This window comes from Schistocerca gregaria, chromosome X (genome assembly GCF_023897955.1).
Source record: "Schistocerca gregaria isolate iqSchGreg1 chromosome X, iqSchGreg1.2, whole genome shotgun sequence".
In the NCBI taxonomy this organism is placed as follows: domain Eukaryota; kingdom Metazoa; phylum Arthropoda; class Insecta; order Orthoptera; family Acrididae; genus Schistocerca; species Schistocerca gregaria.
Window position 1 is genome coordinate 745,603,608 of NC_064931.1, and position 26,582 is coordinate 745,630,189.

Here is a 26,582-nt window from a genome sequence, read left to right on the forward strand (position 1 = left end):
AGTAATAAGACAGTGGCGCATGGATAATATTTTCAAACTGCTCTTCTTGAATAACATACTCCCTTTACTACACAAAAAAATTACGGAGGCACTGATAATCCCACTCCTGAGTTCACTAAATCGGAACAGCAGATTTACATAATCCACTCGTGATAGACAAGTGACACTTGGAAACTGATATTTGATCGGATTAGCAAAATAGATTTCGGCGTAGCATTAAGGACGGCAGCGAACATCGCATTCGAATTTAGATATTCGTTTTCCGCAAATTGTGGCGCTTGTAAACGTGGTGAAAGACAGGTGGCGTGTGACTGCGCTCCGCTTGTAAAAAACACTGGAATATACATCAGTATTCAGAATGAAATTTTCACTTTGCAGTGGAGTGTGCCAGATATGAAACTTCCTGGGAGATTAAAACTGTGTGCCGGGCCAAGACTCGAACTCGGGACCTTTGCGGTAAGCGGGAAAGTGCTCTAACGACTGAACTACCCAAGTGCGACTCACGACCCGTCCTCACAGCTTTACCTCCAGCGATGTTTTTACATCTAGCTGATTTTTGACCAAAGATTTTCAGTTTCAAGAAAAATTATTATATTTGAACTTAGAATATATTCAGGAATTCCGCAGCAAACCGATGTTATGAATATTGCTCCGTAATTTTTCGAGCCCGTTCTTTTATTGTTCTTATGCAAAGGTGTCACCTGTGCTTTGTTCCAGTCCCTTAGGACTTTCCTATGAGCGACATTCACGGAGAACATTGGATACGTATGGGACCAGTGCTATAGAGTACTCTGTAAAACCGAAATGGGATTCTATCCAGGCCTCGTGAATTATTTGTTTTAAACTTTTTCATTTGCTTCTCTACGCCAGAGACGCCTGTTCCTACGTTCTCCATACTGGAATCTGTTGGGCGGCCAAATGAGAGTACATCTGAACAATCCCGCCGTGTGAATGATTTCTTAAACGCGAAATTTAAAAATTTAGCTTTCCTTTGCCTGTCTTGGATTGCCGCACCAGATTAGACGACAAGTGATTGGTGAGAAGCCTTCGATTCGCCGAGTGATTTTACGTAGCACCAGAACTTTCTCGGCTTAGGTAGACCGTAAGTGTTCTATATAATTCTATTCGTCTCCATTCCACCTTCAAAACAGTGGTACATTGTAATTATGCTATCGTTTATATCCTGCCGTTGTTTTCAGGAATCTTCCAATAATACATCCTTCGTTCACGGTTCTTAAACGAAGTGTCATCCGTGCTTATATTGTGATCCGTGCAAGACTCTACGAGGCGGTTTCTCTTATTTCTTTTCCCACAGTCCATTTCTCTTTCCTTTCCGTGCCTACTTTCGACTTCTAGTCTCGTATTAGTATTAAATTTTCGTCTTTCTCAAGTATCTGAATAATTTCTTGTATCTCACCATACAAGGAGCAGTCAAATGAAAACCGATCACATGCCATTACGCGACTGTGGAATGGTCCCATTGAAAAGTATACCACACGCATTAAGATATTCATCCCACTGGGAGACGAGATGATAACCTGTTTTGTAGAACGCCATCGGCCGCTGACGGATCCACAACAGCACCCACTCTCGTATTTCCTTTTCCGACTGCAACCGATGTCGACGCAAGCTTTTCTTCAGGTCGCCAACGATGTGAAAAATCACACGGTAAACGACCCTGGCTGTACGGAGTATGTCGCAGTATTTCCCAACAAAATCAGTGAAGCCTTGTCTTTGTCCGATTGGCAGTGTGGGGACGTGGAACAAGAACATTCCGTCCGGCAGTATCCCTGGGTGTTTTGACTTTCTGCAAAGTGTCTTCATATCTCTGCATATTGATTGGAGTTCTACGCTCGACGAACACGACGAGGAGAGGGCTGCTGCAGTAGAAGATAAAAGTCATCATGGCCTTACTGGAACTTGTGTGAACAGTTTTGGATTTCTTTGGCGGGGGAGTGTGGGATGTTTCGACTGTTCGCTTGGTCCTTTGCCCTCGGCCACTCGGAATGTTGTCTGAGGGAATCATCCGGTTGGACGATAGGACGATAACCCCCGTCCCCAGACTCCCAATCGGAAGAACGCTACTCTTCAGCGATTTTGTTGGAAAATACTGCAACATCCTCCGTACAGCGCGGATCATTCACCGCGTGATTTTCACATCTTTGGTAATATGAAGAAAGACAGGCGTGGGCGTCGGCTTCAGTCGCATTAGGAGGCGCAAGACGGGGTGCAGCTGTTGATTCATCAGTGGCCGACCATGTTCTAGGAAATAGGAATTAATCGTCTCGTCTCTCAGTAGGACAAACGTCTTAACGCGTGTGGTGGTTACTTACGAATAGAACCATTCCATGGTCCCGTTGCGGCGGATGTTCGGTTTTCATTTGACTGTCCCTCATATACTCTTTCAATCTCTTCATCTTCAGAACTAGTTACATAGAAATCTGTACTGCTGTGGTAGGTGCTGACTTCTGTCTTCACTGTGATAATGCATTCACTATGCTATTCTTAGAAGCTGTCCGTGTTTTTGTTTTCTTACTCGTAATTAGACCTACTCCTGCATCACCGCTATTTCGTGTTGATCATCCTGTACTCAGCTGACCAGAAATCGTGTTCTTCCTGCTGTAGCACCTGACTAATTCCCACTGCTCCTTCAACCTATAATTTTTCCTTTTAAATTCTCTAACATACGCATCCAGTTAGTAGATAGTACATTATACTCTCCGATCCGTAGAACGCCATGTTTGTTTTCGCTGATGACAATATCCTCGTGAGTAATCCGCTTCCAGGTATCGGAATGGGGTAGTACTTTACCTCAAGAACATTTTACCCAAGAGGATGCCATCATCATCAAACCATAGAGCAAATATGCATTTCCTTGGGAATTACAGCTGCTGTGGTTTCCCTCGCTTTCAGCCGTTCGCAGCATGAACATAACAAGGCTATGTTCGCTCTTGTTATACGACCAGATCAGTCAATCCTCCAGACAGTTTCCGTTGCAACAATTGAAGATGCTGCTGTCCCTCCTCGGGGACCTTACGTTAGTCTAGCCTCTCCACAGATACCCTCCCGATGTGGTTGCACCTGCGGCGTGGCTACCTGTATCGTTAAGGCACACGACCAGGTACACCGTGGCTAGGTCATTAGTTCGTCTGGAGTATTAGGCAGTCATACATTGCACGATTACGATATTGTAGAGCTGTTGTTCAGAAGTGGGATGCGAAGTTTCCTTCGGACATGCATGCACGTCCAAAGGAACAGGCGCTGTGGCGACTACAGGCGTTATGTAATACACGCAATGTATTCGCAGTTGCGAATATGAACAACCATTAGCTGTATAATGTCTACATCTACATACATACTCCGCAATCCAACATACGGTGCGTGGCGGAGGGTACCTCGTACCACAACTACCAACTTCTCTCCCTGTTCCACTCCCAAACAGAACGAGGGGAAAATGACTGCCTTTATGCCTCTGTACGAGCCCTAATCTCTCTTATCTTATCTTTGTGGTCTCTCAGCGAAATATAAGTTGGCGGCAGTAAAATTGTACTGGAGTCAGCCTCAAATGCTGGTTCTCTAAATTTCCTCAGTAGCGATTCACGAAAAGAACGCCTCCTTTCCTTCAGAGACTCCCACCCGAGTTCCTGAAGCATTTCCGTAACACTCGCGTGCTGATCAAACCTACCAGTAACAAATCTAGCAGCCCGCCTCTGAATTGGTTTTATGTCCTCCCTCAATCCGACCTGATAGGGATCCCAAACGCTGGAGCAGTACTCAAGAATAGGTCGTATTAGTGTTTTATAAGCGGTCTCCTTTACAGATGAACCACATCTTCCCAAAATTCTACCAGTGAACCGATGACGACTATCGGCCTTCCCCACAACTGCCATTACATGCTTATCCCACTTCATATCGCTATGCAATGTTACGCCCAAATATTTAATCGACGTGACTGTGTCAAGCGCTACACTACTAATGGAGTATTCAAACATTACGGGATTCTTTTTCCTATTGATCTGCATTAATTTACATTTATCTATATTTAGAGTTAGCTGCTATTCTTTGCAGCAATCACAAATCCTGTCCAAGTCATCTTGTATCCTCCTACAGTCACTCAACGACGAAACCTTCCCGTACACCACAGCATCATCAGCAAACAGCCGCACATTGCTATACACCCTAGCCAAAAGATCATTTATGTAGATAGAAAACAACAGTGGACCTACCACACTTGCCTGGGGCACTCCAGATGATACCCTCACCTCCGATGAACACTCACCATCGAGGACAACTTAAGAAGTCTTCGAGCCATGGCATGGAATGACGGCAATGAAAATGTGTGTCGTCATTCCATTATATACATTTGAGGCATTCTGGGACCGACCTGAGGTGTAGAGGCCCTGGTCGAAGCTGGTGGCGGGGTTGAGCAGCATGAGCTGCGGCAGCAGGGGGCCCAGCGCGTAGCTGCGGAACTCCGGCTCCCTGCGCGGCGGCACGCGCAGCCACGCCTCCAGCACGTCGCGCTTCTCGTCCACCTCCAGCACCACGCGCGCCGTCTTCTGCTCCGCCGGCGTCTCCAGGAACTCCAGCACCTGCGCAAAACACCACCTCACTACACGTGACAAGCTGTCGTGCACTCTTGTAGCAGCCGTATGTGCACTCGAAAATGAAAGTAGAAATACGTTACAGATTACACCAAGATCATATCGTTGTCAAAAGGACGTGTTGAAGGTTATAGCTAACCTTGACCATACACGTACTAACTTAGAACAACTGCAGTAGCACTAAGAGTAGAGAGTATAAAATCATGGACACGTCTCCTCGTACCTCGCGGTGACTGAGTGATTTTAAAGACTTCGTGATTCACTAGGGTACTAATATTCTAAGTAGCGGTCAAGGCTGGCAGGCTCGGATTGTTTCCAGTCCCATTCCCCTGTCAGCCACCAAAGTTCCTGATCTGAACATAGTGATAGGAAGACCCCCATAACGAGCAACGAAACCTAGTGGTCTGTGTCTTATAGTTGACGGGACATGGACAACGTTGGGCCTGATCAGAACCATGAATGTAGGCTGGCGAGAAGCAACGGCTGAAAGACTGTGTGGCGTGCACGACCCACCCTAAGACTCACGGCGGTGTGTCATGATACGGAAGCAGCACCGAAATGAGCGCTAATGGTTAAGTATAGGTGATACACAGTGGGGACTGGCATTAATATGTATGTCATTTCCAATTTTCTGTTCTGGGTTTGGGTACGTATGGGCAATGTCAGCCTCCCGTGCGATCCAAAGGAAAAATTATTCTCTTTGACGAAAAGGAGCTGGCCGTTGTGGCCGAGCGGTTCTAGTCGCTTCAGTCTGGAACCGCACGACCGCTACTGTGGCAGGTTCGAATCCTGCCTCGGGCATGGATGTGTGTGATGTCCTTAGGTTAGTCAGGTTTAAGTAGTTCTAAGTTCTAGGGGACTGATGACCTCAGGTGTTAAGTCCCATAGTGCTCAGAGCCATTTTAATTTTGACGAAAAGGAAATGTATAAGTGTAAGAGTGTATAAGAACTAAAGAATGGAAATGTTTTTAAGCTTAAATTACGACTGTGCTAAAGTGATAACTAGGTTATAACGTTACAGTCGTCGCTTTTCGTTCTGTATTACATAATAATTTTGCTCTTCAACGATACGTAGGCGACACATTCCGTTAGAGCATGGTTTGTTGTGATTTTGGACTTCACTGTTACGTATGCCACTCGGTTTCATCCTGGCTTAAGCTGAAGCAGGTTTATTGAATGGAGTGAATTACTGGGGGTCAGCTGTTATAAAAATCTATTGCGTAGGAAAGGAAGAGAAAAGAACTGCTAACAATAAACCAACACACAACTAATAGTTGTTACCAGTTGCGTAAAAGAGCGGTGGTGACGCAAAATGTTGTTGCAAGTCTAAAGAAAATGTATCTACGACTGATTAAGTTATAAAAGAGAAATCACGATGGAGTCCCATAGGGTTCAGTTTTGGATCCATACCTATCGCATACACACAGCCTGAAAAAAAAAACTTGGCAGTATGATTCCACTTATCAGCATGACGTTGCACCTCCTGTAGCCTGGATGCATCCACTGATTCGGTTCTGTCATGCATCCTATTCACAGACAAGGCAAACATGACTAGAAGCGGCATCGTAAAATCTCGAAACACTCACCTATATTCTGCAAAGAATCTCTGTGGTATGGTGTCAATGAACCATGGGCACCAGCTCAGCCTTAATGTGTGGGCGGGGATTACTGACGACAGCTTCTTGACTATGGGACTAAAACACTAGTACAGACAAAACATTTTCACTTGCATGGTGTGTTCTCAGGTGTGCTTACAATTATTGGAACTTACACTGTCAAAGATCTTTTGTTTCCACATTCAGTGGGTGTACCTGCCTTGGAACGCATTTCTGGGCACATGTGTATAAGACGTTTTTGCTCCTTATCCACACGGGCGTCGTTGCTTCCAGTCTGTCTCCATTTTAGAAAAATCACCCTGTATATGTCGTAAATCGAATAATGTCCTTGCAGATCTACATAACTTCAAAAACGCGAATTGGATGACAGAACTAGCCCTTATTGGTGAACGTCTGAACCATATCTGAAAGCGCACGAACGTCTGCACTGGCTCATGTAAACGAGTCGAAGACCTGTGTCAAGACGTAATTTTGTGTTAAATATCGCAGCTGCACAGGTATATACTTTCTAATACCCTGCGTTCTATAATGGTTTTCACCAGATTTTCTAGTAAATTTTATTATCGAAAATGTTATTGCGACACTCTGTATATAGAATCAAAACTTTTACTGCGAGAAATGTTTGCGGGCTTAACTGTAATTTCAGCAACACTTTAAACTGTTTTTCTACTTACGTATTGATGTAAGTCAGTTTCTTCTCATTTCAACACGTTTCACTCCTTTTATCGACTACAACTCTCGGGCCTGGTGGTCTACAGTCTGGCCTTAGCAGGCGAGTAATGCGGCAATCCCGTATTCCGCCTGCAGAGGGCGCCTGCTAGTTTTGTTTACATTCTGCGACCGTTACTTGCGCACCGTCTAGTACTCCAGAGTAATGGCGAAAATATGCCGTAAATCAACACTCCGTTCCACATTCTGCAACGACTATGCAAGACCAAAGGCGTTCGACTTAGTGGGCATCCACTTACCAACAGTGAGCAGTACGGTGTATGTTAAAGTCGCCGATGATGCGACTTGCGACGAGATCCTTCAGAATATGTAGCAGGGGCTCCGTTTCTGCCAAGCCGACGGCAACGTCGGCCCAGACACGGTCGATCACGCAGGATTAGGCATGCGAACAATTCGAATTTCTGAACTGCCGTTCGAACTCCCTGTGGCTGACGTCATGGATGCCTTCCGTCCTTACGAAACCGTTTACGGCCATGTAGCAGAACGATGCACAATTTCGAACATATCCGGTCCTCAACGGCGGCCTCCAGATAACCATAGACCTCCATCGTAATGTGCCATCCCACCTCCAGATAAGCGGCTGCCGCGCGGTCCTCATTTACGACGACCAACCGCGGGCTTTTTCAGGATGCGACTAGAAAGGGCCCATTCGACCAGAATGTCTCCGGCGTCACATTAAACAAGTGACGGCCTGTGACGTGACGCCCGCCCCGCAACCGACGTCCCTCCCAGTATCCCTGCGTAGGCTCTCGTCGCCCCTGAATCTTGTACTTGTGGCATTATCTGATGTACCGATACTACCGTTGCACAACCTCCACAGCAAGAAACAGCAGTGTCGACACCAGCGGAAACCGTTCAACTCTCAGACCACCCGATGGAGTTTACATCAACGATAGTACTAGTGACAGCCTTCGTGCCAGAACGACTCGATTCACTCCCATCTTCCGACATGGAAGACCGGTCACGGCGGCAGCAATCACCCAGGCGCCATAAGCGCAGACGTCGCACAGACTCCGATCAGGATGCCTCGCCTCCCGATGACGCCTCGCCTACAATTCCTACAAACCAGGACCGGGAGTAGACTGAAGTCGAGGACAACAATGTGACTCTGACTCCCACGAACGAACAGCCATCAATCCTGGCAGCAAGCCAAAGGGTTGTCTAACCGAAGGACACGTCCATCACTTTGGACGCTTCTTCATCAGTCCAGAACCCTGTTGCACGGGACCGTACAGACAACTCGCCAGGACTTCACACTTCGGTGTGGGGCGACGACTTCATAATCGACCCTGACCCCCCAGTCGACGGCGGCGCCTCTGGCAGCCACGACCAAAATATAACTAGGCTCAACCCTGAAGGCTGGACGGGATGGTCTATGACCTCCTTCTTCGCTCTCAATTATCTACAACGTGATACCGAACCTCACCTTACTGCGCAACCAATCATACAGGATTGCAACGATTTATTCCAAGCACATCAGATCGCCCCCGGAATTACCTCTGTCACGAGATATGATCTGGCCATCTGCCATTGACATTTCACTACTACAGGAAGCACAATTGACTGCTCTGCCCCACGTGCTAGATACATACTTAATACTTCTGCTGGTAATCCTCTTGGCAGGGGCGTGGCTGCATATTTTCAAGAAAGATTCCGCATCATGAGTCTCATCTTTCTCCCAAGAGCAAGAGGCATTGCCTTCACCACCATGGACATGCGTACCACCGACATCCATGCCCCATCTGGTTCCACCCACTGATGGGAGAGAGCCACATTCTACTCTGAAGACATTGCCCCTTGTTCTTAGGAAGCTATGCTAGTTGCATATTTGGAGGCGTCTTAAACTGTGTCTCGCAACAAAATGATCAGGCGCCTTACTTTAACACCTGTCAAGAACTCCGCATGATCGTTTGAGACTTCGGCAATGCCCGTGGCCCCACTTATCAAACACACCATTCGGAGAGTCGACTTGATTTAATTTACGTCTCCAGGAGCTAGCATCTGATATCCAAGATGCTGAACTGTGGCCGCTGGTTTTCTCAGACAACAGTGCATACATCTGCACGAGTCTTCTCAAACTACAACCAGTGTGGCGCAGTCGTACACTGAGGAATATGAACTTCGCACATCAACTGGATATGGGATATCAACGGTGCATAACAGAGACTTGGACCACTTGCGAACGACGACTTACAGAACTTTAGAGTGGTGATTAGGGTATGCGATGCCCTTCTTACAGCAAACCTTGATGCGATATAGGACGGACATTGCACAATGCCATCCTCCGAGACTTAGTCACCCAAGGACCCGACATGACTGTACAGAGGGAGCAGCAGCTGATTAAGCTGTGCATAGTGACGATGGCCCAATATCGTCTACATGGAGCCCCATGAGAACACGTCTACTGGACTCACTGGCCCACGAGATACCTACCAAGCATCATAGCGCAACCGACGACCGACGACGACGACAGATCATAACCCAGCTCGTCAAATCATAGGCACAGACTCTCAACCAACAATCTGCAATAGTCACCCCCTTCGCCGATCACAGCCAGAACAACTCTGACGCCGGCACTGACGACGTAGCAGCAACTGGTCACATCTTGTCTTACATCACTCACACCATCCCTAATGCAGAGATTACCCAATTGATGGAACTGATCACCAGGGACAAAGTAGAGGCTACCATTGACAAGGGTGCACATAATAAATCTCCCGGTATGGATGGTCTACCTATAGAGTTCTATCGTGCCTTCCAGACATTAATGGTCTTGAGGTGAACCAGTATGTGTCAAGAACTTTTCACTCTCTGCCATGTTGTCCCTTCCAGGTTTGTCACAGGCATCATCATTCTTACACGTAAGTCTCGCTGTGGTGTGATAATCACCGACTACCGTCCACTTACCCTCCTTAAAGTGGACTACAAAATCTTTGCCCTCATTTTGGTGGGGCGCCTTCATCCCCTTCTTCCCAGCATCCTTTCACTACAACAGATAACCCCAAATGGACAGGTGAATATCCAGACAACAACCGGTGAATGTCACGGTGTGATAGCAGTGGCTACAACGTGTCGGCTCTGGACAGCTATGATCGCAATCGGCTTCGTTAGCGCATATGACAAATTAAGTCACGGTTTCCTGTTCTCTGAGATTACTCGAATGGACTTCCCAACCTCCTTCCTCAAAGTCATACATGCCATTTATTACAGCTCTAGCTCCCACATACAAGTCAATGGTTACTTAACGAGTCCAGTTCTGATACGACGATCTATCCAACAAGGCAGCCCCTATCAACCCTGCTATATGCCGTCGCACTGGAGCGGAAACACGACAGATTACTGAAGCAATCATCAAATACGAGACAGCGGCAGGCAGCTCGATGAATGTAAATACATCTGCAGCCCTGCACTAGGACGCAGCCTCCCTGATGCCAAACTAGCGCCCTTCCCATGGGCTCAGACCATCAAGTACCTGGGAAATGCGTTCAGCCCCAATACATCCCATTCGATGACCATTAATTTTCGGATCGTGTTACAGTGTGTCCGCACCGAGATCTACAAAAATCCACTCCGCCGTCTCGATCCACTTTAGCGGATGGCCTATCTCAATCGACGTGTTGCTTCGAAACTGGTGCGTGTTAAACAAGTCCTACCCTTACCGCACACAATTTGACTTCGTTTACAAGCGGCCTTCGGCTATTATCTGACGGTAGGAACAATCTTTAAGGTCCAGTATGAAACGCTAACCCTCTCCCCGTGTGAGGGAGGACTTGGTCTGCTCAAAGTACAGCACAGGGCTGATACTCTGTAAATGCGAACAGAGCGGAAGCAATGGATTGGAACGGTAGCATCCATTACATGCAGTTTGGTGGGCACCCTCAACCCAGGAGCCATCTTTCCACCTGTGCCAGCTGGTCACATGTATATCTCATTTTCCCTTATTGCTACTTTTATTGTGGTCTACAGCTACGTGCATCCTCCACTCCTGACCAAGCGCCCACCTATGGCCAAATACATCTATCTCACTCTGATACGTCCAGTGTCAACGCGACATTGTTGTACAGAAATGTACTGTGGTCCGTTGGTCAAATGCATGACGCATTCTTCAGTTGAAACTTCCGGGCTGAGAGGCCGTGGTCGAGGTATAAAATTTCCACCTGACGTTTCGTCTCCATCTGCGGGAGACATCCTCTGAGGTCGTCCGGCTACTGCCACTAAGACTCCAGGTACTCTCGCATTTATAGGGCGCATAGAGAGCACCACCATTCGTCACTTGGTGCCGACGGTATGCCTATCTTTGGAAGGCGTCATCATTTCTCGATTAAGAGTAATCGATTGGCATTCTGCTGGCGCAACGTCGACATACATATTTTTCCAACTTTAAAACTTCCTCTTTTCTATTAAAATTGTTATGGTGTTTGCGAATTTCTATTGCTTCTCTATACATGCGCGCATGATAATGGGATGTTCGTGCTAGAACGCTTGTCTCATTAAATTTAATTTCGTGATTCCAATCTCGAAAAACATGTTCAGCTACGGCCGATTTTTCGATGTGTCCTAAGCGACAGTTTCTTTTATGTTCGGCTAAGCGGGTGTGTACACTTCTTTTCGTTGTTCCAATATATACTTCTCCACAACTGCATGAAATTTTGTATACCCCAGGTGTTGCTAGGGGATGTCGGGTGCAGTTCTTAAATTTTCCTTAATTTTCTTGGTGGGTCTGAAGATTGTTTCGATCCCATACTTGGCCAGCATTTTCCCAGTACGGTCCGTGACCTTATTAATGAACGGTAGGAAAACTTTTCCAGTCGGTGACCGTTGTTGCTCTGGACTTCTGGCTTCTTTTCTTCTTTGATGGAGGGCTCGATCAATTTCCCTGCTGGTATATCCATTTTTCATGAAGGCTGACCGTAGGTGATTCATTTCATCTTGTAAGTAAGCCGGCTCGCAGATTTTGTTGCCTCTGTCCGCCACGGTTTTCATGAAACCTTTTTTTTTTTTTTTGCCTAGGATGATGGTTAGATTCCTTGTGGAGGTATAGATCCGTGTGAGTTTTCTTTCTATATACCTTGTGGCCCAACGTCCCATCCACCCGTTTAATTACCGACACATCCAGGAAATTGAGTCGACCATTGCTCTGTTTCTCCATCGTAAGCTGTATCTTCGGATTAATGCCGTTCAGGTGCACCAAGAAGACATCCAACTCTTCTTCACCATGAGTCCACACTACAAATGTGTCAACATAGCGGTACCATTTATCAGGCATTTTACTGGCAGTCTGCAGCGCTCGCTGTTCTAAGATCTCCATAAATAAATTGGCAACAGGTGGGCTGAGAGGGCTCCCTATCGCCACCCAGTCGATCTGTTCGTAAAACTCGTTGTTATACTGGAAATAAGTTGTCGTTAGGCAGTGTTTAAATAAAGCCACTATGTCAGTCGGAAGTTTCAGCTGAAGACAACACCGGCCGTGAAAGCCTATATGGTATGCATGACACATTATCCGCCAAGTTTACCTCCCCACATATGTTACAGCAACATGGTACTTGGTTATCAACGGCAAAATTGCGACACGTCAGAAGTTACATGCAATTGGATTAGCTGAACAGCACTGTGTGCTGCCTGTCAACACCTCAAAGATGACATCCACCGCCTCAGATGCCCATCAACCCTTGACGACTGGCAGCTAAGTCGCAAGATGGTCGCCTCCTTTCTTCGCATATCGCCGACCATGGTTAAACGTCAAACATACATCTTCCCTGAGAGCATGTACTTCTTAGGTACCAAAACCAGCGCCATACTCTGCATGTAAGGTTGGGCGCTCAGCTACATATACGGTGACGGCGACAAATCGGACCTCGGCTTTTGGTGTAGGTTACAGAACGCCCACGCCGACTTGGAGCGACGATCCAATAATCGGTCCCATCTGCCAACTACTTGCGTGGTGTATTCATGTCCCAGATCTCCCAGTTGGAGCGTCATGGCTGCTATCTTCACTCCCACCCCACCCCCCACCCACCCCCTCAATAACTTCCCCTCTCGTTCTTCTCGCTGCACCTGCGTCTTTCGACCCCACCTTCCTAGGACGTCACTAAGGCGATCGCATCTTTCACTGCACAAGGCAGCCCACATAAGGCTGCACCATGATACCTTACCCTCTCCTTCCATGTCACCTGAACTGGGATTAAAAAAAAAATGAAAAGAAGTATTCGTCACCCCATCATAACTACCTTAGCTATGCATCCGATCATGGAGAGGTTCTTGGGCACTGTGGCCAGGTCTCAATTACGACGCCTGCCCTCAGGCTCCGCCGAGGGACGGATGGGTAGCCCCGATTGTTTCTCCACTCCCCTTCCTTCCCTTATAAAGTGCCGGCCAGAGTGGCCGTGCTGTTCTCGGCGCTACAGTCTGGAACCGAGCGACCGCTACGGACGCAGGTCCGAATCCTGCCTCGGGCATGGATGTGTGTTAGTTAGGTTTAACTAGTTCTAAGTTCTGGGCGACTGATGACCTCACAAGTTAAGTCGCATAGTTCTCAGAGCCATTTGAACCTTATAAAGTACGTTTTACTGTAAATAAGTTTCTCTATTTTTCCTTTCTGGCTTTTTCTAATCAAATTATATGTACATAAAAAACTGAGTAGAGCGCTAAAAAAATCGGTATGACACTTACAAAAAGGGGGAGGGTAGCATAAAACAGCGGAAAAGCGTGTGCATGGAACCTAGAGAGCGCAGGACGGCGGGATCAAATACTGGTCGGACCATGGAAATTTGTGCTCTGTTTTTAATGTAGACTTTACCTCTCAACGATGTTAAACTGTAGGTCCCTTTCCCCAGTTGGGTAACTGACGTAGATTGGGGACACGTAACTGGACGAAGTGGCAGCTAGTCGAGAGAATTGTATTGGGCCACTGAGCGGCACGAAATTATCATCATATATCGATACATTTTAATTTACAATATGTCGAAATACTGGAAGCCGTTGGGCTCACTACTGACAAGAAAAGAGTCTTCTCTAATTTGTTTACGGGTATCCAAGCTTCGGTGGCTGTCATTGGACAACTGAAACCCCGATTAACATCCGTAGAGATTTTCCTCGGGGAAGTTCGCTTTGAGTGTCATCGTTTGTTCCATCTTCGAAGGATCACCGCTCATTTACAAGGGTGGACACTCTGGAGCGCCTTGACACGGTTCAAATGGTTCAAATGGCTCTGAGCACTATGGGACTTAACAACTGAGGTCATCAGTCCCCTAGAATTAGAACTACTTAAACCTAGCTAAGCTAAGGACATCACACACATCCATGCCCGTGGCAGGATTCGAACCTGCGGCCGTAGCGGCAGCGCGGTTCCGGACTGAAGCGCCTAGAACCGCTCGGTCACAACGGCCGGCTGACACAGTTCGCTCGGCTCCTCCCGTCGGAGGTTCGAGTTCTCCCTCGGGCATGGGTGTGTGCGTGTTGGGTTGTCATTAGCGTAACTTAGTTTAAGTTAGATCAAGCAGTGCGGAAGCCTAGGAACCGAGGACCTCAGCAGTTTGACCTCATAGTCATTTACCAAAAATTTCCAATTTTCAATTTTTATCTGCCGGACATTGTTGAGGACACGGTATGTTTCGAACGTCTTCGACAATTCAGCAACGTGACCGCTGAAATTGCCATATAGTTTAAAAGCGGCCACCATAACACCCGACGGCACTTCAAACGGGAGTTTGAAAACTCGCACTTTTCGGGGGCCAAAGCCTGCGTAATCAACCACGACAGCTCCTATATGGCCATCAGAGTATCGGAACTTGAGATCCTTAGCATGCCGCCGCAAAACCTTGGCGCATAGCTCTCCATTCACCAGCCTTTGTACACAGTGGCACTAAGGATCGAAATATGAATTCGGAAAACATCCTGCGGCGGGCGCCGCATTTCGTCCCGTATAAACTGTTAACTTCATGGGCTTTGGGTTGTTCATGATCCAAAAGAAACTTTAATTTAATCGTGGCTTGTTGATAGGAAAGCGCCATGATTTCTAACACGAAAACAAGCCGCTACACGGAAGAAAACAAACAAAAACGCACGCTCGGAAACAGCACAACAGGCGACACCACAAATAAGGCGTACTCGTCTCAAAACTGCCGAAAGCAGATCGGCCTTTAAAAGCACCCATCCAGGCATTTCACTGGAGCGATTTAAGGAAATCACGGAAAACCTAAAGAAGGATGGCCGGACGCGGGGTTGAACCGTTGTCCTTGGTGGCTCGACCAAGTGTTTACGTAGCTTAATTGGTAAGTAACTTTTCGTTTATGAACTTTAATCACTCGTCATATAGCTGACGATCACATGTGTTGTAACTGAGCATAGTTTGTGGCACATACCACATATCTTTTGTTTTATCCCTTGATAAACGTGCTTATAGTTCATAGGTTACATTTATCGAATGAGTGGCGATTGTTTTTCATTTCCCGAACATGGCTTTGATAACGCCGATCGGGTCACCAAGTGGGTCTGTTCTAGACACAGAATCTCTTTTCATAACCATCTCTTGAGCCAACAACATATCTCCTCAACAATTACATATATATCCATACAATATGAAATTTATAGAATTGATGTTCTTTTTGGAGAGATATTATTGCATGTATTTTAGTACTTTCAACATTGCAGCCCAGTCAGCAATCGTGATAATGTAATATATAAGAAACTATCAGCCTCGATTGAGGTAATGAAACCAACCTAGGTTTCAGCCCAAGTAATTGAGCCTTCTTCAGAAGATAAACCTGATTCTATAATATGTATAAGAGGGCATGGTCTAGAAATAAAACTAAAACAGCCTGAATAGGTGTAGTCACATTTTAAAAATGCGGAACATATATACTAAGTCACCACCAAGACTTAAGTTCCGGCGAGTGCCTCGTCTCCATGGATGCCGTGTGGTGGGCCTCGGGAGCTTACGTCAAACTATTCATGCTATTTTAGTTTTATTTCTAGACCATGCCCTCGTAGACATATTATAGAATCAGGCTTATCTTCTGAAGAAGGCTCAATTACTTGGGCTGAAACCTAGGCAAAGGTTGGTTTCATTAACGTAATCGAGGTTGATAGTTTCTTATATATTATTTCATGTACTTTATTTATTTGTCACGATGCTCGATTATCTGACCAAGTCCTTTGAACTTGACGCAATTCGTGTTTGGTAAACTTGTTATTATAATTTGTCATGGCCTCTCTGGAAGTCTTTCCAATGCTCCAATTCACGTAATTTACGTAGAATTTGTTCCCCCTTTTGAACAGTATTGCGAGTACATGGCCCCGATATGAATATGCTTGAAGAACATGTATTCTGTAATAAATGTGTATCGTGTACTTGACAGTGAGCTTTCTACTCTTTCTATGATTCAAACTTATCTGCTACCATGAGATTAGCCTTTTCGTGTTTTACCACGAATATAAATAGAAGCAAAAGAGATCCACCCATGTAGTTAGGAGAAGTTCAAGCAAAGAGTTTCATTGAGATATTCATTCGCATTCTCTCCGCTGAATAAGTTCGTAGGCTAAGTCAAGTAGGAGAGGGTTTCATCCAAATAAGCAGTAAAGCCAAACTATATCAGTATGACGTGGCCATTTAAAAGTAATGACAGAGTCGGAGTTCCACCACAGGGTTTAAGTGGTCGAGTTCGCGCGGCGGCTGGAACTTCTGCAGTTGGCCCCAGGGAAAGAGAATAAAAGTAGATTGGCTGTCCTGGATAGCGGACACAAACAAGGCCATCGCATTCCTACTTGCCGCTGAGGCGACAGTCTCCGCCTGATTGGCTGCTGAATCCGTAAGGCTGGGTCTTCAAAGTGCTCACTTCCACATCCTTCCCAACGAGAGCGTTTCGCTGCCGTCATACTTCGGCTTTGTGGTGCTTTATGAAAGTCACATGGGTGTCTGTTAAATCCCTCAATAAATAACTTTTTACTGGCGAGTGCCTTATTAATCTTATATTACAATAATAACGATGTATTACTGAAAACCTTAGCTCCGTAAACCGAAGCGCTATCTAACAGTCAAATAATCACTCTAGATGATACATGCAGTTACCAGTTATGAGACGACGCAATATGGGGTAAACCTACCTAACTCCGTGACATATTTTATTTCTTGATAGCAGACGCATTCTTTGTCCATAAGTAAGGTAAGCCTTTTACGCACGATTCCAACTGACCTAAACGGATGGCAGAAACGTCTGCGCACGGGAAATACATTCTGGGCGGGAATAAACTCTGAGGTTGTTTATTGTTTGCCGCTTGGAGGGATATACGTGGTTTACCGCGTTAATTCTGCAATACAAGCTTACTAATACAACTTTTTCAAGTAATCAGTCACATGTTTATATGTAGTTGCATTACCAATGCAACATACTTTTAATTTTAGTCATCATGGATTTAAATGCCTTATTACTGAATCCAGTTCTTTGTGTAGCACTTCAGAAGTTTTGGAAGAAAAGTAGTCGATATACACAGCTGCTAAACACTTCTCCATTCCATGGAGTACTTTGAAAGACTATGTAGACCACAGTGATGGTGACAAAAACAATGTGGCCATTGGCAAAATGGGTAGAGGGATTGCGCTTACGAGTGAACTGGGAGTTAAGTTAGATAATTTCATACACTGAAGAACCGAAGAAACTGGTACACCTGCCTAATGTCGTGCAGGGCGCCTGCGAGCACGCAGATCTGCCGCAACACGACGTAGCACGGACTCGACTAATGTCAGGAGTAGCGCTGGAGCGAACTCACACCATGAATCCTGTAGGGCTGTCCATAAATACGTAAGAGTACAGAGGGTTGGAGATCTCTTCTGAACAGCATTTTGCAAGACATCCCAGACATGCTCAATAATGTTCATGTCTGGGGAGTTTGGTGGCCATCGGAAGTGTCTGAACTCAGAAGAGTGTTCCTGGAGCCACTCTGTGCCAATTCTGGACGTGTGGAGTGTCGCATTGTCCTGCTTGAATTTCCCAAGTCCGTCGGAATGCACAATGGACATGAATGGATGCTGGTGATCAAAGCTGCCAAAAGTAAAGCTGTGAGGACGGGGCGTGAGTCGTGCTTAGGTAGCTCAGATGGTAGAGCACTTGCCCGCGAAAGTCAAAGGTCCCGAGTTCGAGTCTCGGTCCAGCACACAGTTTTAATCCGCCAGGAAGTTTCATCAAACAGGATGCTTACGTACGTGTCTCCTGAGAGAGTCGTATATAGATGTATCAAGGGTCCAACTTCACATGCCCCGCACCATTACAGTGCCTTAACCAGCTTGAACAGTCCCCTGCTGACATGCAGGGCCCTTGGATTCATGAGGTTCTCTCCATAGCAGTACATGTCTATACGCTCGACACAATTTGAAACGAGACTCGTCCGACCAGACAACATGTCTCCAGTCATCAACAGTCCAGTGTCGGTGTTGACGGGCCAAGGCAAGGCTAAAGCTTTGTGTCGTGCAGTCATCAAGGATACACGAGTGGGCCTTCAGCTCCGGAAGCCCATATTGATGATGTTTCGTTTAATAGTTCGCAGCATTGAAATCTGCAGCAATTTGCGCAAGGGTTGCACTTGTGTCGCGGTGAACCCTTCTCTTCAGTCATCGATGATCCCGTTCTTGCAGGATCTTTTTCCGGTCGCAGAAATGTCGGAGATTTGATGTTTTACCGGATTCCTGATATTACGGTACGCACGTGAAAATCCCCACTTCATCGCTACCTCGGAGATAGTGCGTCCCATCGTCCGTGCGCCGACTATAACGTCACGTTCAAGCTCACTTAAATCTTCATACCCTGCCATTGTAGCAGCAGTAATCGACCTAACAACTACGGCAGATGTTGTTGTGTTACATAGGAAATTTGCGTCACTTATAAAGAGAGCTACACCTGTGGAAAGAAGAACTGCGGAAAGAAGTGCTTGGACTCAGTGTTGTTTTTGTCTGAGATGGTTCCATGACAGTTGTTAGCTTATTGATTCACCTCATGCTATATTATTTATGTTTAATATTTTTTCAAATGTTATTGAAAGTGACAGCGATGCTGAAAATGAATGCTAAGTGTTAAATCAACTTCAACAACTCAAAAGAAAATTTTCATGGAATTATGCACATTATCATGGAGTTAAGTGTATAGTGCCTCCTATTTAGGTGCACTATAACGAAGTTCGGTAGCATGCTCACTTTGTTAACAACATTTTATAACTTCAAGAGTTTTTCATTTCTTAAGTGAGTTAGTAGAGCAATCTGTATTGGTCTCTTACACGTAAAATACACAATATCTACAATGAGAATTTCTTTTAATTTTTCATTCATAGTTCTCAATGTCATGTTAGGTAGGTTTATCATACACCACCAGCCCATAAAGTTCCCAAATTGATTTTATTCCTGACGTATAAGCGACGTCAGCGTAGGAACTACGATGGGAGCATGAACTAACAATTGTAAATAGCAGATGTGCATCCGACCAGTCAATTGTGAGCAGGCAGTTTTAACAAGTACACGTGCGACCGTAGAATGTCGACGCTGGTGTGTCACAAATCGCAATGAAGTCACACCTCTAGATCAATTTTCCAAGACATCCTCCAGAAAGTTTTGAAGAAGAGAGAAGTGTGTGCAAAGTTTGTCCCGCACACCTTGACTCCTGAACAAAAACGACGCATGGGCGCCTGCCGCAACTTGTTGAAATGCGAAACGCAGGCAGTTATTTTCTGAAAAAAAAAAACACTGTAGGTGACGGGACTTGGTGTTATCAATGCGAACCTACCACAAAACGACAAAGCGCGGTATGGGTCTGCGATCGTTCGCCAAGATAAAAAATGTTGCGAATTTGAAGTGCGAGTTGAACAACATCCCAAAGAAGGAATTTCCTGACAGTTTCACATATTTGTGCGAACGTTCTGTAAGTTGTAATCAATACGGAGGAGACTATGCATAACACGTGAAGCATTAAAACCACCATTTTAATTAATCTCAATTTTTTATTAAACCAGTCTCAATACGTTTTTGAACTGATGTATGACACTTGCTGTTCACATTGAGAAGATACTCATTTTGTGAATGAAACGAGTAGGGTTAACGAAAGAGACATAGAAGATCCAAATAAGAGCGGAAAATTTCGTTCGTGATCGTTAGCGTTACGGAGAGAAGCGTAGTGTATCACGTGTACGTTCGAAGAAGGGTTGGGTAACATTAATTCCTCCCCCATATGTCTCACGAAATGACCATAACGCAAAATTCAGAGAAATTTGAGTTCGTATGGAAGTTCATCAGCAACCATTCTTCCCGCAGGTCTTTCGCGAATGGTACGGAGGAGGGGAAGATGATTACGGTACCAGAGTACTCTCCGTCACACACCGTGAGGCAGCTTGTGGAGTACACATGCAGATGTACACGCGAAAGAAACTGGTATAGGCATGTGTATTCAGATACAGAGATATGTAAACAGGCAGAATACGGCGCTGTGGTCGGCAACGCCTATGTAAGAGAAGTGTCTAGCGCAGTTGTTACATCGGTTACTGCTGCTACAATGGCAGGTTATCAACGTGGTGCTATAGTCGCCGCACGAGCAATGGGGCACTGCATCTCCGAGGTAGCCGTGAAGTGGGTATTTTCCCGTACGACCATTTCGGTTGAATATCAAGAATCCGGTAAAACGCCGAATCTCCGGCATCTCTGCGGCAGGAAATAGATCCTGAAAGAACGGGACAAAGGGCGACTGAAGAGAAAATCGTTCAGCGTAACAGAAGTGCAACCCTTTCGCAAACTGTTGCAGATTTCAATGCTGTGCTATCAACGAGTGTCAGCATGCAAACTATTGAGCGAAATATTATCGGTGGTGGTGGTTAGTGTTTAACGTCCCGTCGACAACGAGGTCATTAGAGACGGAGCTCAAGCTCGGGTTAGGGAAGGGTTGGGAAGGAAATCGGCCATGCCCTTTCAAAAGCACCATCCCGGCATTTGCCTGAAACGAATTAGGGAAATCACGGAAAACCTAAATCAGGATGGCTGGAGACGGGATTGAACCGTCGTCCTCCCGAATGCGAGTCCAGCGTGCTAACCACTGCGCCACCTCGCTCGATCGAAATATTATCGATGAGGGCTTTCGGAGCCGAAGGTCCACCCGTATACCATTGATGACACCACAACACAAAATTTAGCCGCGCCTGGGCCCGTCAACACCGACAATGGATTGTCGATGACTCGAAACATGTTGCCTGGTCGGACAAGTCTCGTTTCAAATTGTATCGAGTGGACGGACGTGTACGGGTATGGAGACAACCTCACGAATTCATGACCCAGCATTTCAGCAGGGGACTGCTTAAACTGGTTAAGGCACTGTAATGGTGCGGAGCGTGTGAAATTGGACCCCTGATACATCTAGATACGACTCTGACAGTTGACACGTACGTAAGCATCCTGTTTGATCACCAGCATCCATTCATGTCCACTGTGCATTCCGACGGACTTGGGCAATTCACGCAGAACAATGTGGCACCCTGCACGTCCATAATTGCTACAGCGTGGCTCCAGGAACACTTTTCTGAGTTCAAACGCTTCCGCTGGTCACCAAACTTCTCATACATGAACATTATTAAGCATATATGGGATGCCTTGCAACGTTTTGTTCAGGAGAGATCTCCACCCCCTCGTACTCATACCCAATTATGGATAGCCCTGCGGAATTCATAGTGTCACTACCCTCCAACACTAGTTCAGACATTAGTCAAGTCCATGCCACGTCGTGTTGCGGCACTTCTGGGTGGACGCGGGTGCCCTATACGATATTAGGCACGTACACCAGTTTCTTTGGCTCTTCAGTGTAGAATCCAAGTACCAAAGAAGACAGGTGTTGAGGGGGATGCAGCAAGATTTGTTTTCATTCAAATGTACATCTATATCTATATCTACAACTACATCTGCATTTAGACACATATCCCACGAGCTACCGTATGGTGAATGGCGGAGGGTACCTTGTACCACTGATAGTCATTCCCCTCCTTGTTCCACTCGCAGATGGAGAGAGGGGAAAGCGACTATCTATATCCATTAGAACGAGCCCTAATTTCTGTTGCCTTCACGGTCCTCACGCAAAATGTACGTTGGCGGCAGCGCAATCGTTCAGCAGTCAACCGCAACCGCAAATGCCGGTTCTCCAAATTTTCTCAGTAGTGTTTCGCAAAAAGAATGTCGTTTTCCGTCCATGGATGCCCATTTGAGTTCACGAAGCATGTTTGTAAATCTCTCGTGTTCATCGAGCCTGCGAATACAAAATCTAGCAGCGCGACAGTGAATTGTTGTGATGTCCTCCTTTGGTTCGAGGTGGAGGGGAGCCCAAACACTCAAGGAGTACTCAAGAATGGGTCGCATCTGTGTCGTATACGCGGTCTCCTTTATAGATACGCTAAACTTTCCTAAAAGTCTCCTAACAAAGCGAAAGTGACCATTCGACTTCCCTACTACAGTCCTTATCTGCTCGGTTCGTCACATATCGCTTTGTAACGTTACTCCTTAGTATTTAACCAACGTGACCATGTCAAACAGCACACACTTATACTGTACTTGAACATTATAGGTTTATTTCTTACATTCCTCCCGATTAACTTACATTTTTCTGTATTCAGAGTAAGCTTCCATACTTCGCACCAACAAGAAATTTTTTAAAGTCATCTTGTATCCTGCTACAGTCACTCAATGACACCTTCCCGTACACCATAGCGTCATCAGCAGACAGCCGCAGATTGCTTCTCACTCTGTCCCTCAGATCATTTATGCAGATAGATAATAATAGCGGTCCTATCACACTTCCCTGGTGCACTCCACATGATATCCTTGTCTATGATGAACGCCCGCCATCGAGAACAACGTTATATTACTTAAGAAGTCTTCGAGCCACTCACATATCTGGGAACCTATTGCCTATCCTAGGACCTTCGTTAAGAGCCTGCAGTGGGGCACACAGTCAAACCCTTTCAGTAATTATAGGAACACAGAATTTGCTTCCCCCTTCATCCATTGCCCGCAGTATATTATGTCAGAAAAGGGCAAGCCGGGGTTTCGCAAGAACGATCCTATCTAAAACCGTGATAGTTTGTGCACATACGCTTTCCTGTCTCAAGAAAATTTATGGTATTCGAAATTTGGAAAATGTTCAATAATTCTGCAGCAAAACGACGTTAAGGATATCAGTATGTAATTTTGCGGGTCCATTCTATACGCTTCTTATAAAGCAGTTGCCGGCGTGTTTTTCCATTCTCCTGGGATATTGCGCTGAACGAGAAATTCACGATAAATGCAAGCCAAGTATGGGACCAGTACTGTAAAGTACTCTCTGTAAAATCCGACCTGAGATACTGTCCGTACCGACGAAATGTTTGTTTTCAACTCCCTCAGTTGCTTCTCTACACCAAGGGTATAAGCCTTCGAATCGCTTAGTGATTTTGCTTAGGATCAGAAATGTCTCGGGTTCTCTGCAAGATCTTTAGATTACGTATCAAAGTAAAAATTGTTGCATGCTTCATACATCGATCTTTTTACGGGCGTACGAAGTTCCACTAGGTTTTGTCTGCCGACACTTCCACGATCTTTTTCAGCCGCGAGTGCAACAGTATCAGCTACTTCAGCATCTTTCTAATTTTCTTCTTAAACCACGACGTGTATTTTCCGTCCTTAATCCAATTACTCGACAGAAACTTCTCCAGAGTGCAATTTACAGTCAGTTACAACTTTGCCCGTAATTCCTGTATGTCCACTACATCGGAATTAAATAATATCCATTCATTGACAAAGCTGGACGCTAAAAAATGCTTACGTTGTCTTTCCAGCGTAAATATTCTCCCAGTCTTCTTCATGGCTTTATTAAATTCAGTAACCATTATCGTCATGATGACATCGTGGTTGCTAATCCCTGTCTCTGTACTAACACTGTGCATAGCTTCTGGCCTGTTTCTAGCTATAAGCTTAAAATATTTCCATTGCGTGTGGGTTGTCGAACTAACTGCTCAAGACAGTTTTCGAAAAACGTATTCACTACTTCACCAGTTAAATCGCCTGCAAGTACAGTATAATTGCATGATTGGAATATTTCCACGCTAATGTGCATATACTTTCTTTGAATGATTCCCCAGCTGTTGTGGCGGAACTGGCTCGCGGGTAACAACATTTGATGATTGAGTTCACCTAGGCCGATTACTCGTGTCCACGTAACTTCCCAGGCAGACTCAGTTTCTGTTACGGCGTGAAGTCAAGCGCCGGCACGCCACAGAGGGCTAAGAGGGCTGTGAGAAGAGGTCAGCCAATCGCTCGCAGACCGACCCCTCTCCAGGACGACAACGCGACAGCAGCGGCCTCTAAGCAAAGAGAGCATAAGCGCCGCGCCCGACTGGACACGACCCAGTCGAACAGCAGCCTCAAGACTAGCGACTTGAATAGAAGCGTCAACGAAGCTTGTTTGTTCTGCATGTCACCCTTCGCTTGTGACTCAACTATGTAATACTCAAAGTTAAGTACTGTCATTTACTTTTCCTATTTAAGCTCATTAATACACATATCAAAAAAAGTTTCGCAACAAATCGGTCCCGGGAGTTCCAAAACCTGTACAGAAAATTGGAGTAGAGATGACCATAAACATCATTTCCTCTCTTCTTACTGATCATGAAAACGACATATTGCATGCTGAACCACCATACAGCGAGACCTACACAGGTGGTGGTCCACATTGCTGTACACATCTGTACCTCTAACACCCAGTAGCACGTTCTCTTGCATTGATGCATACCTGTACTCGTCATGGCATACTATCCACGAGTTCATCAAGGCACTGTTGGTCCAGATTGTCCCACTCCTCAAGGACGATTCAGCGTAGATCCCCAAGAGTGGATGGTGGGTCATGTCGTCCATAAACAGCTCTTTTCAATCTACTCCAGATACGTTCGATAGGGTTCATATCTGGAGAACAAGCTGGCCACTCTAGTAGAACGATGTCGTTATCCTGAAACAAGTCATTCACAAGATATTCACGATGGGGGCACTAATTGTCGTCCATGAAGACGGATGCCTCGCCAATGCGCTGGCGATATGGTTCCACTGTCGGTCGGAGGATGGCATTCGCTTATCGTACAGTCGTTACAGCGGCTTCCACGAACACCAGCGGCGTACGTCGGCCCCACATAATGCTACCCCAAAACATCAAGGAACCTCAACAATGCTGCACTCGCTGGACATTGTATCTAAGGCGTTCAGCCTGACCGAGTTGCCTCCAAACACGTCTCCGACGATTATCTGGTTGGAGGCATATGTGACACTCATCGGTGAAGAGAACGTAATGCCAATCCTGAGTGGTCCATTCGGCATGTTGTTGGGCTCATCTTTACCGCGCTGCATGGTGACGTGGTTGCAAAGATGGACCTCGCCAAGGACGCCGGGAGTGAAGTTGCGGATCATGCAGCCTATTGCGCATAGTTTGAGTCGTAACACGACGTCCTGTGGCTGCACGAAAACCGTTATTCAACATGGTGGCGTTGCTGTCAGGGTTCCTTCGAGCCATAATCCGAAGGTAGCAGTCATCCAATGCAGTAGTAGCTCTTGGACGATCTGAGCGAGGCATGTCATCGACAGTTCCTGTCTATCTGTATCTCCTCCATGTCCGACCAACATCGCTTAGGTTCACTCCGAGACGTCTGTTCACTTACCCTGGTGAGAGCGCTTCCTGGCACGAAGTAACAATGCTGACGCGATCGAACCTCGGTATTGACTGTCTAGGCACTGTTGAACTCCAGGCAACACGAGCTGTGTACCTCCTTCCTGCTGGAACGACTGGAACTTATCGACTGTCAGGACCCCTCCGTCTAATAGGCGTTGCTCATGCATGGTTGTTTACATCTTTGGGCGATTTTAATGACATCTCTGAACAATTAAAGGGACACTGTCTGTGTTACAATATCCACAGTCAACGTCTATCTTCAGGAGTTTTGGGAATTGGGCTGATGCAAAACTTTTATTGATTTGTTTGAATTTTTTGTCTAGCGATCCGAGAAAGCAGGTTTCCTAGACACCCTATATTCGACGACGAGGCAGAATTTAAGGCTTTCGACGACGTAGACACAATATTTTTGTCCACGGCAATGAGCACCATTGCTATGGCGTCTAATCTGTCTCTTCGATATTCGTTCCATGCCTCATTAAATATTTCGGAGTTTTCTATTCCGGGTTTCCTCCCGCTCTCAGTTCCGAGAATGACCTGAGAGCGCAGGTTTCCTGGATGGTGGTAAATTCAGAGACTTTATTACCGCTTCGGCACTTAAATGTTAAAATTCTGACAGTCGATGTGTGTCTACTGTGTACACGACCCACTCTTTGCATATCGACTGGCTAGCGTTCATCAGAAGACTTCAAACTATCACCTAACCTAAAAAGGAAAACAGGTGTCAAATAGAATGAGGTTTTTAACGTATCTCTCTGATATCGTCTTGATCCCTGATGACCCTCACTTTACCTACCCCCTCTTCCGTACCATCCACGAACGTATAAATACGTCTGTCCCATCCCTGATCCTCAAGTTTCAGTACCTGGACAACATGCAACAAACAGAATTAAACTCATCAATCTCAGAACATGACATTAAACAAGTACTTCACA

General features: G+C 45.9%; 1 protein-coding gene across 2 annotated transcripts in view; it reads right to left on the bottom strand.

Annotated features, from left to right (window-relative positions):
• The window catches only part of LOC126299533 (vitellogenin-like), a 398,678-nt gene that overhangs the window by 24,323 nt on the left and 347,773 nt on the right, over positions 1–26,582 (bottom strand). For both annotated transcript variants that reach the window (XM_049991515.1, XM_049991514.1), the window contains one exon: positions 4,385–4,592. In XM_049991515.1, coding sequence (XP_049847472.1) covers positions 4,385–4,592 — 208 coding nt within the window. The remainder of the gene's footprint in view (positions 1–4,384; positions 4,593–26,582) is intronic.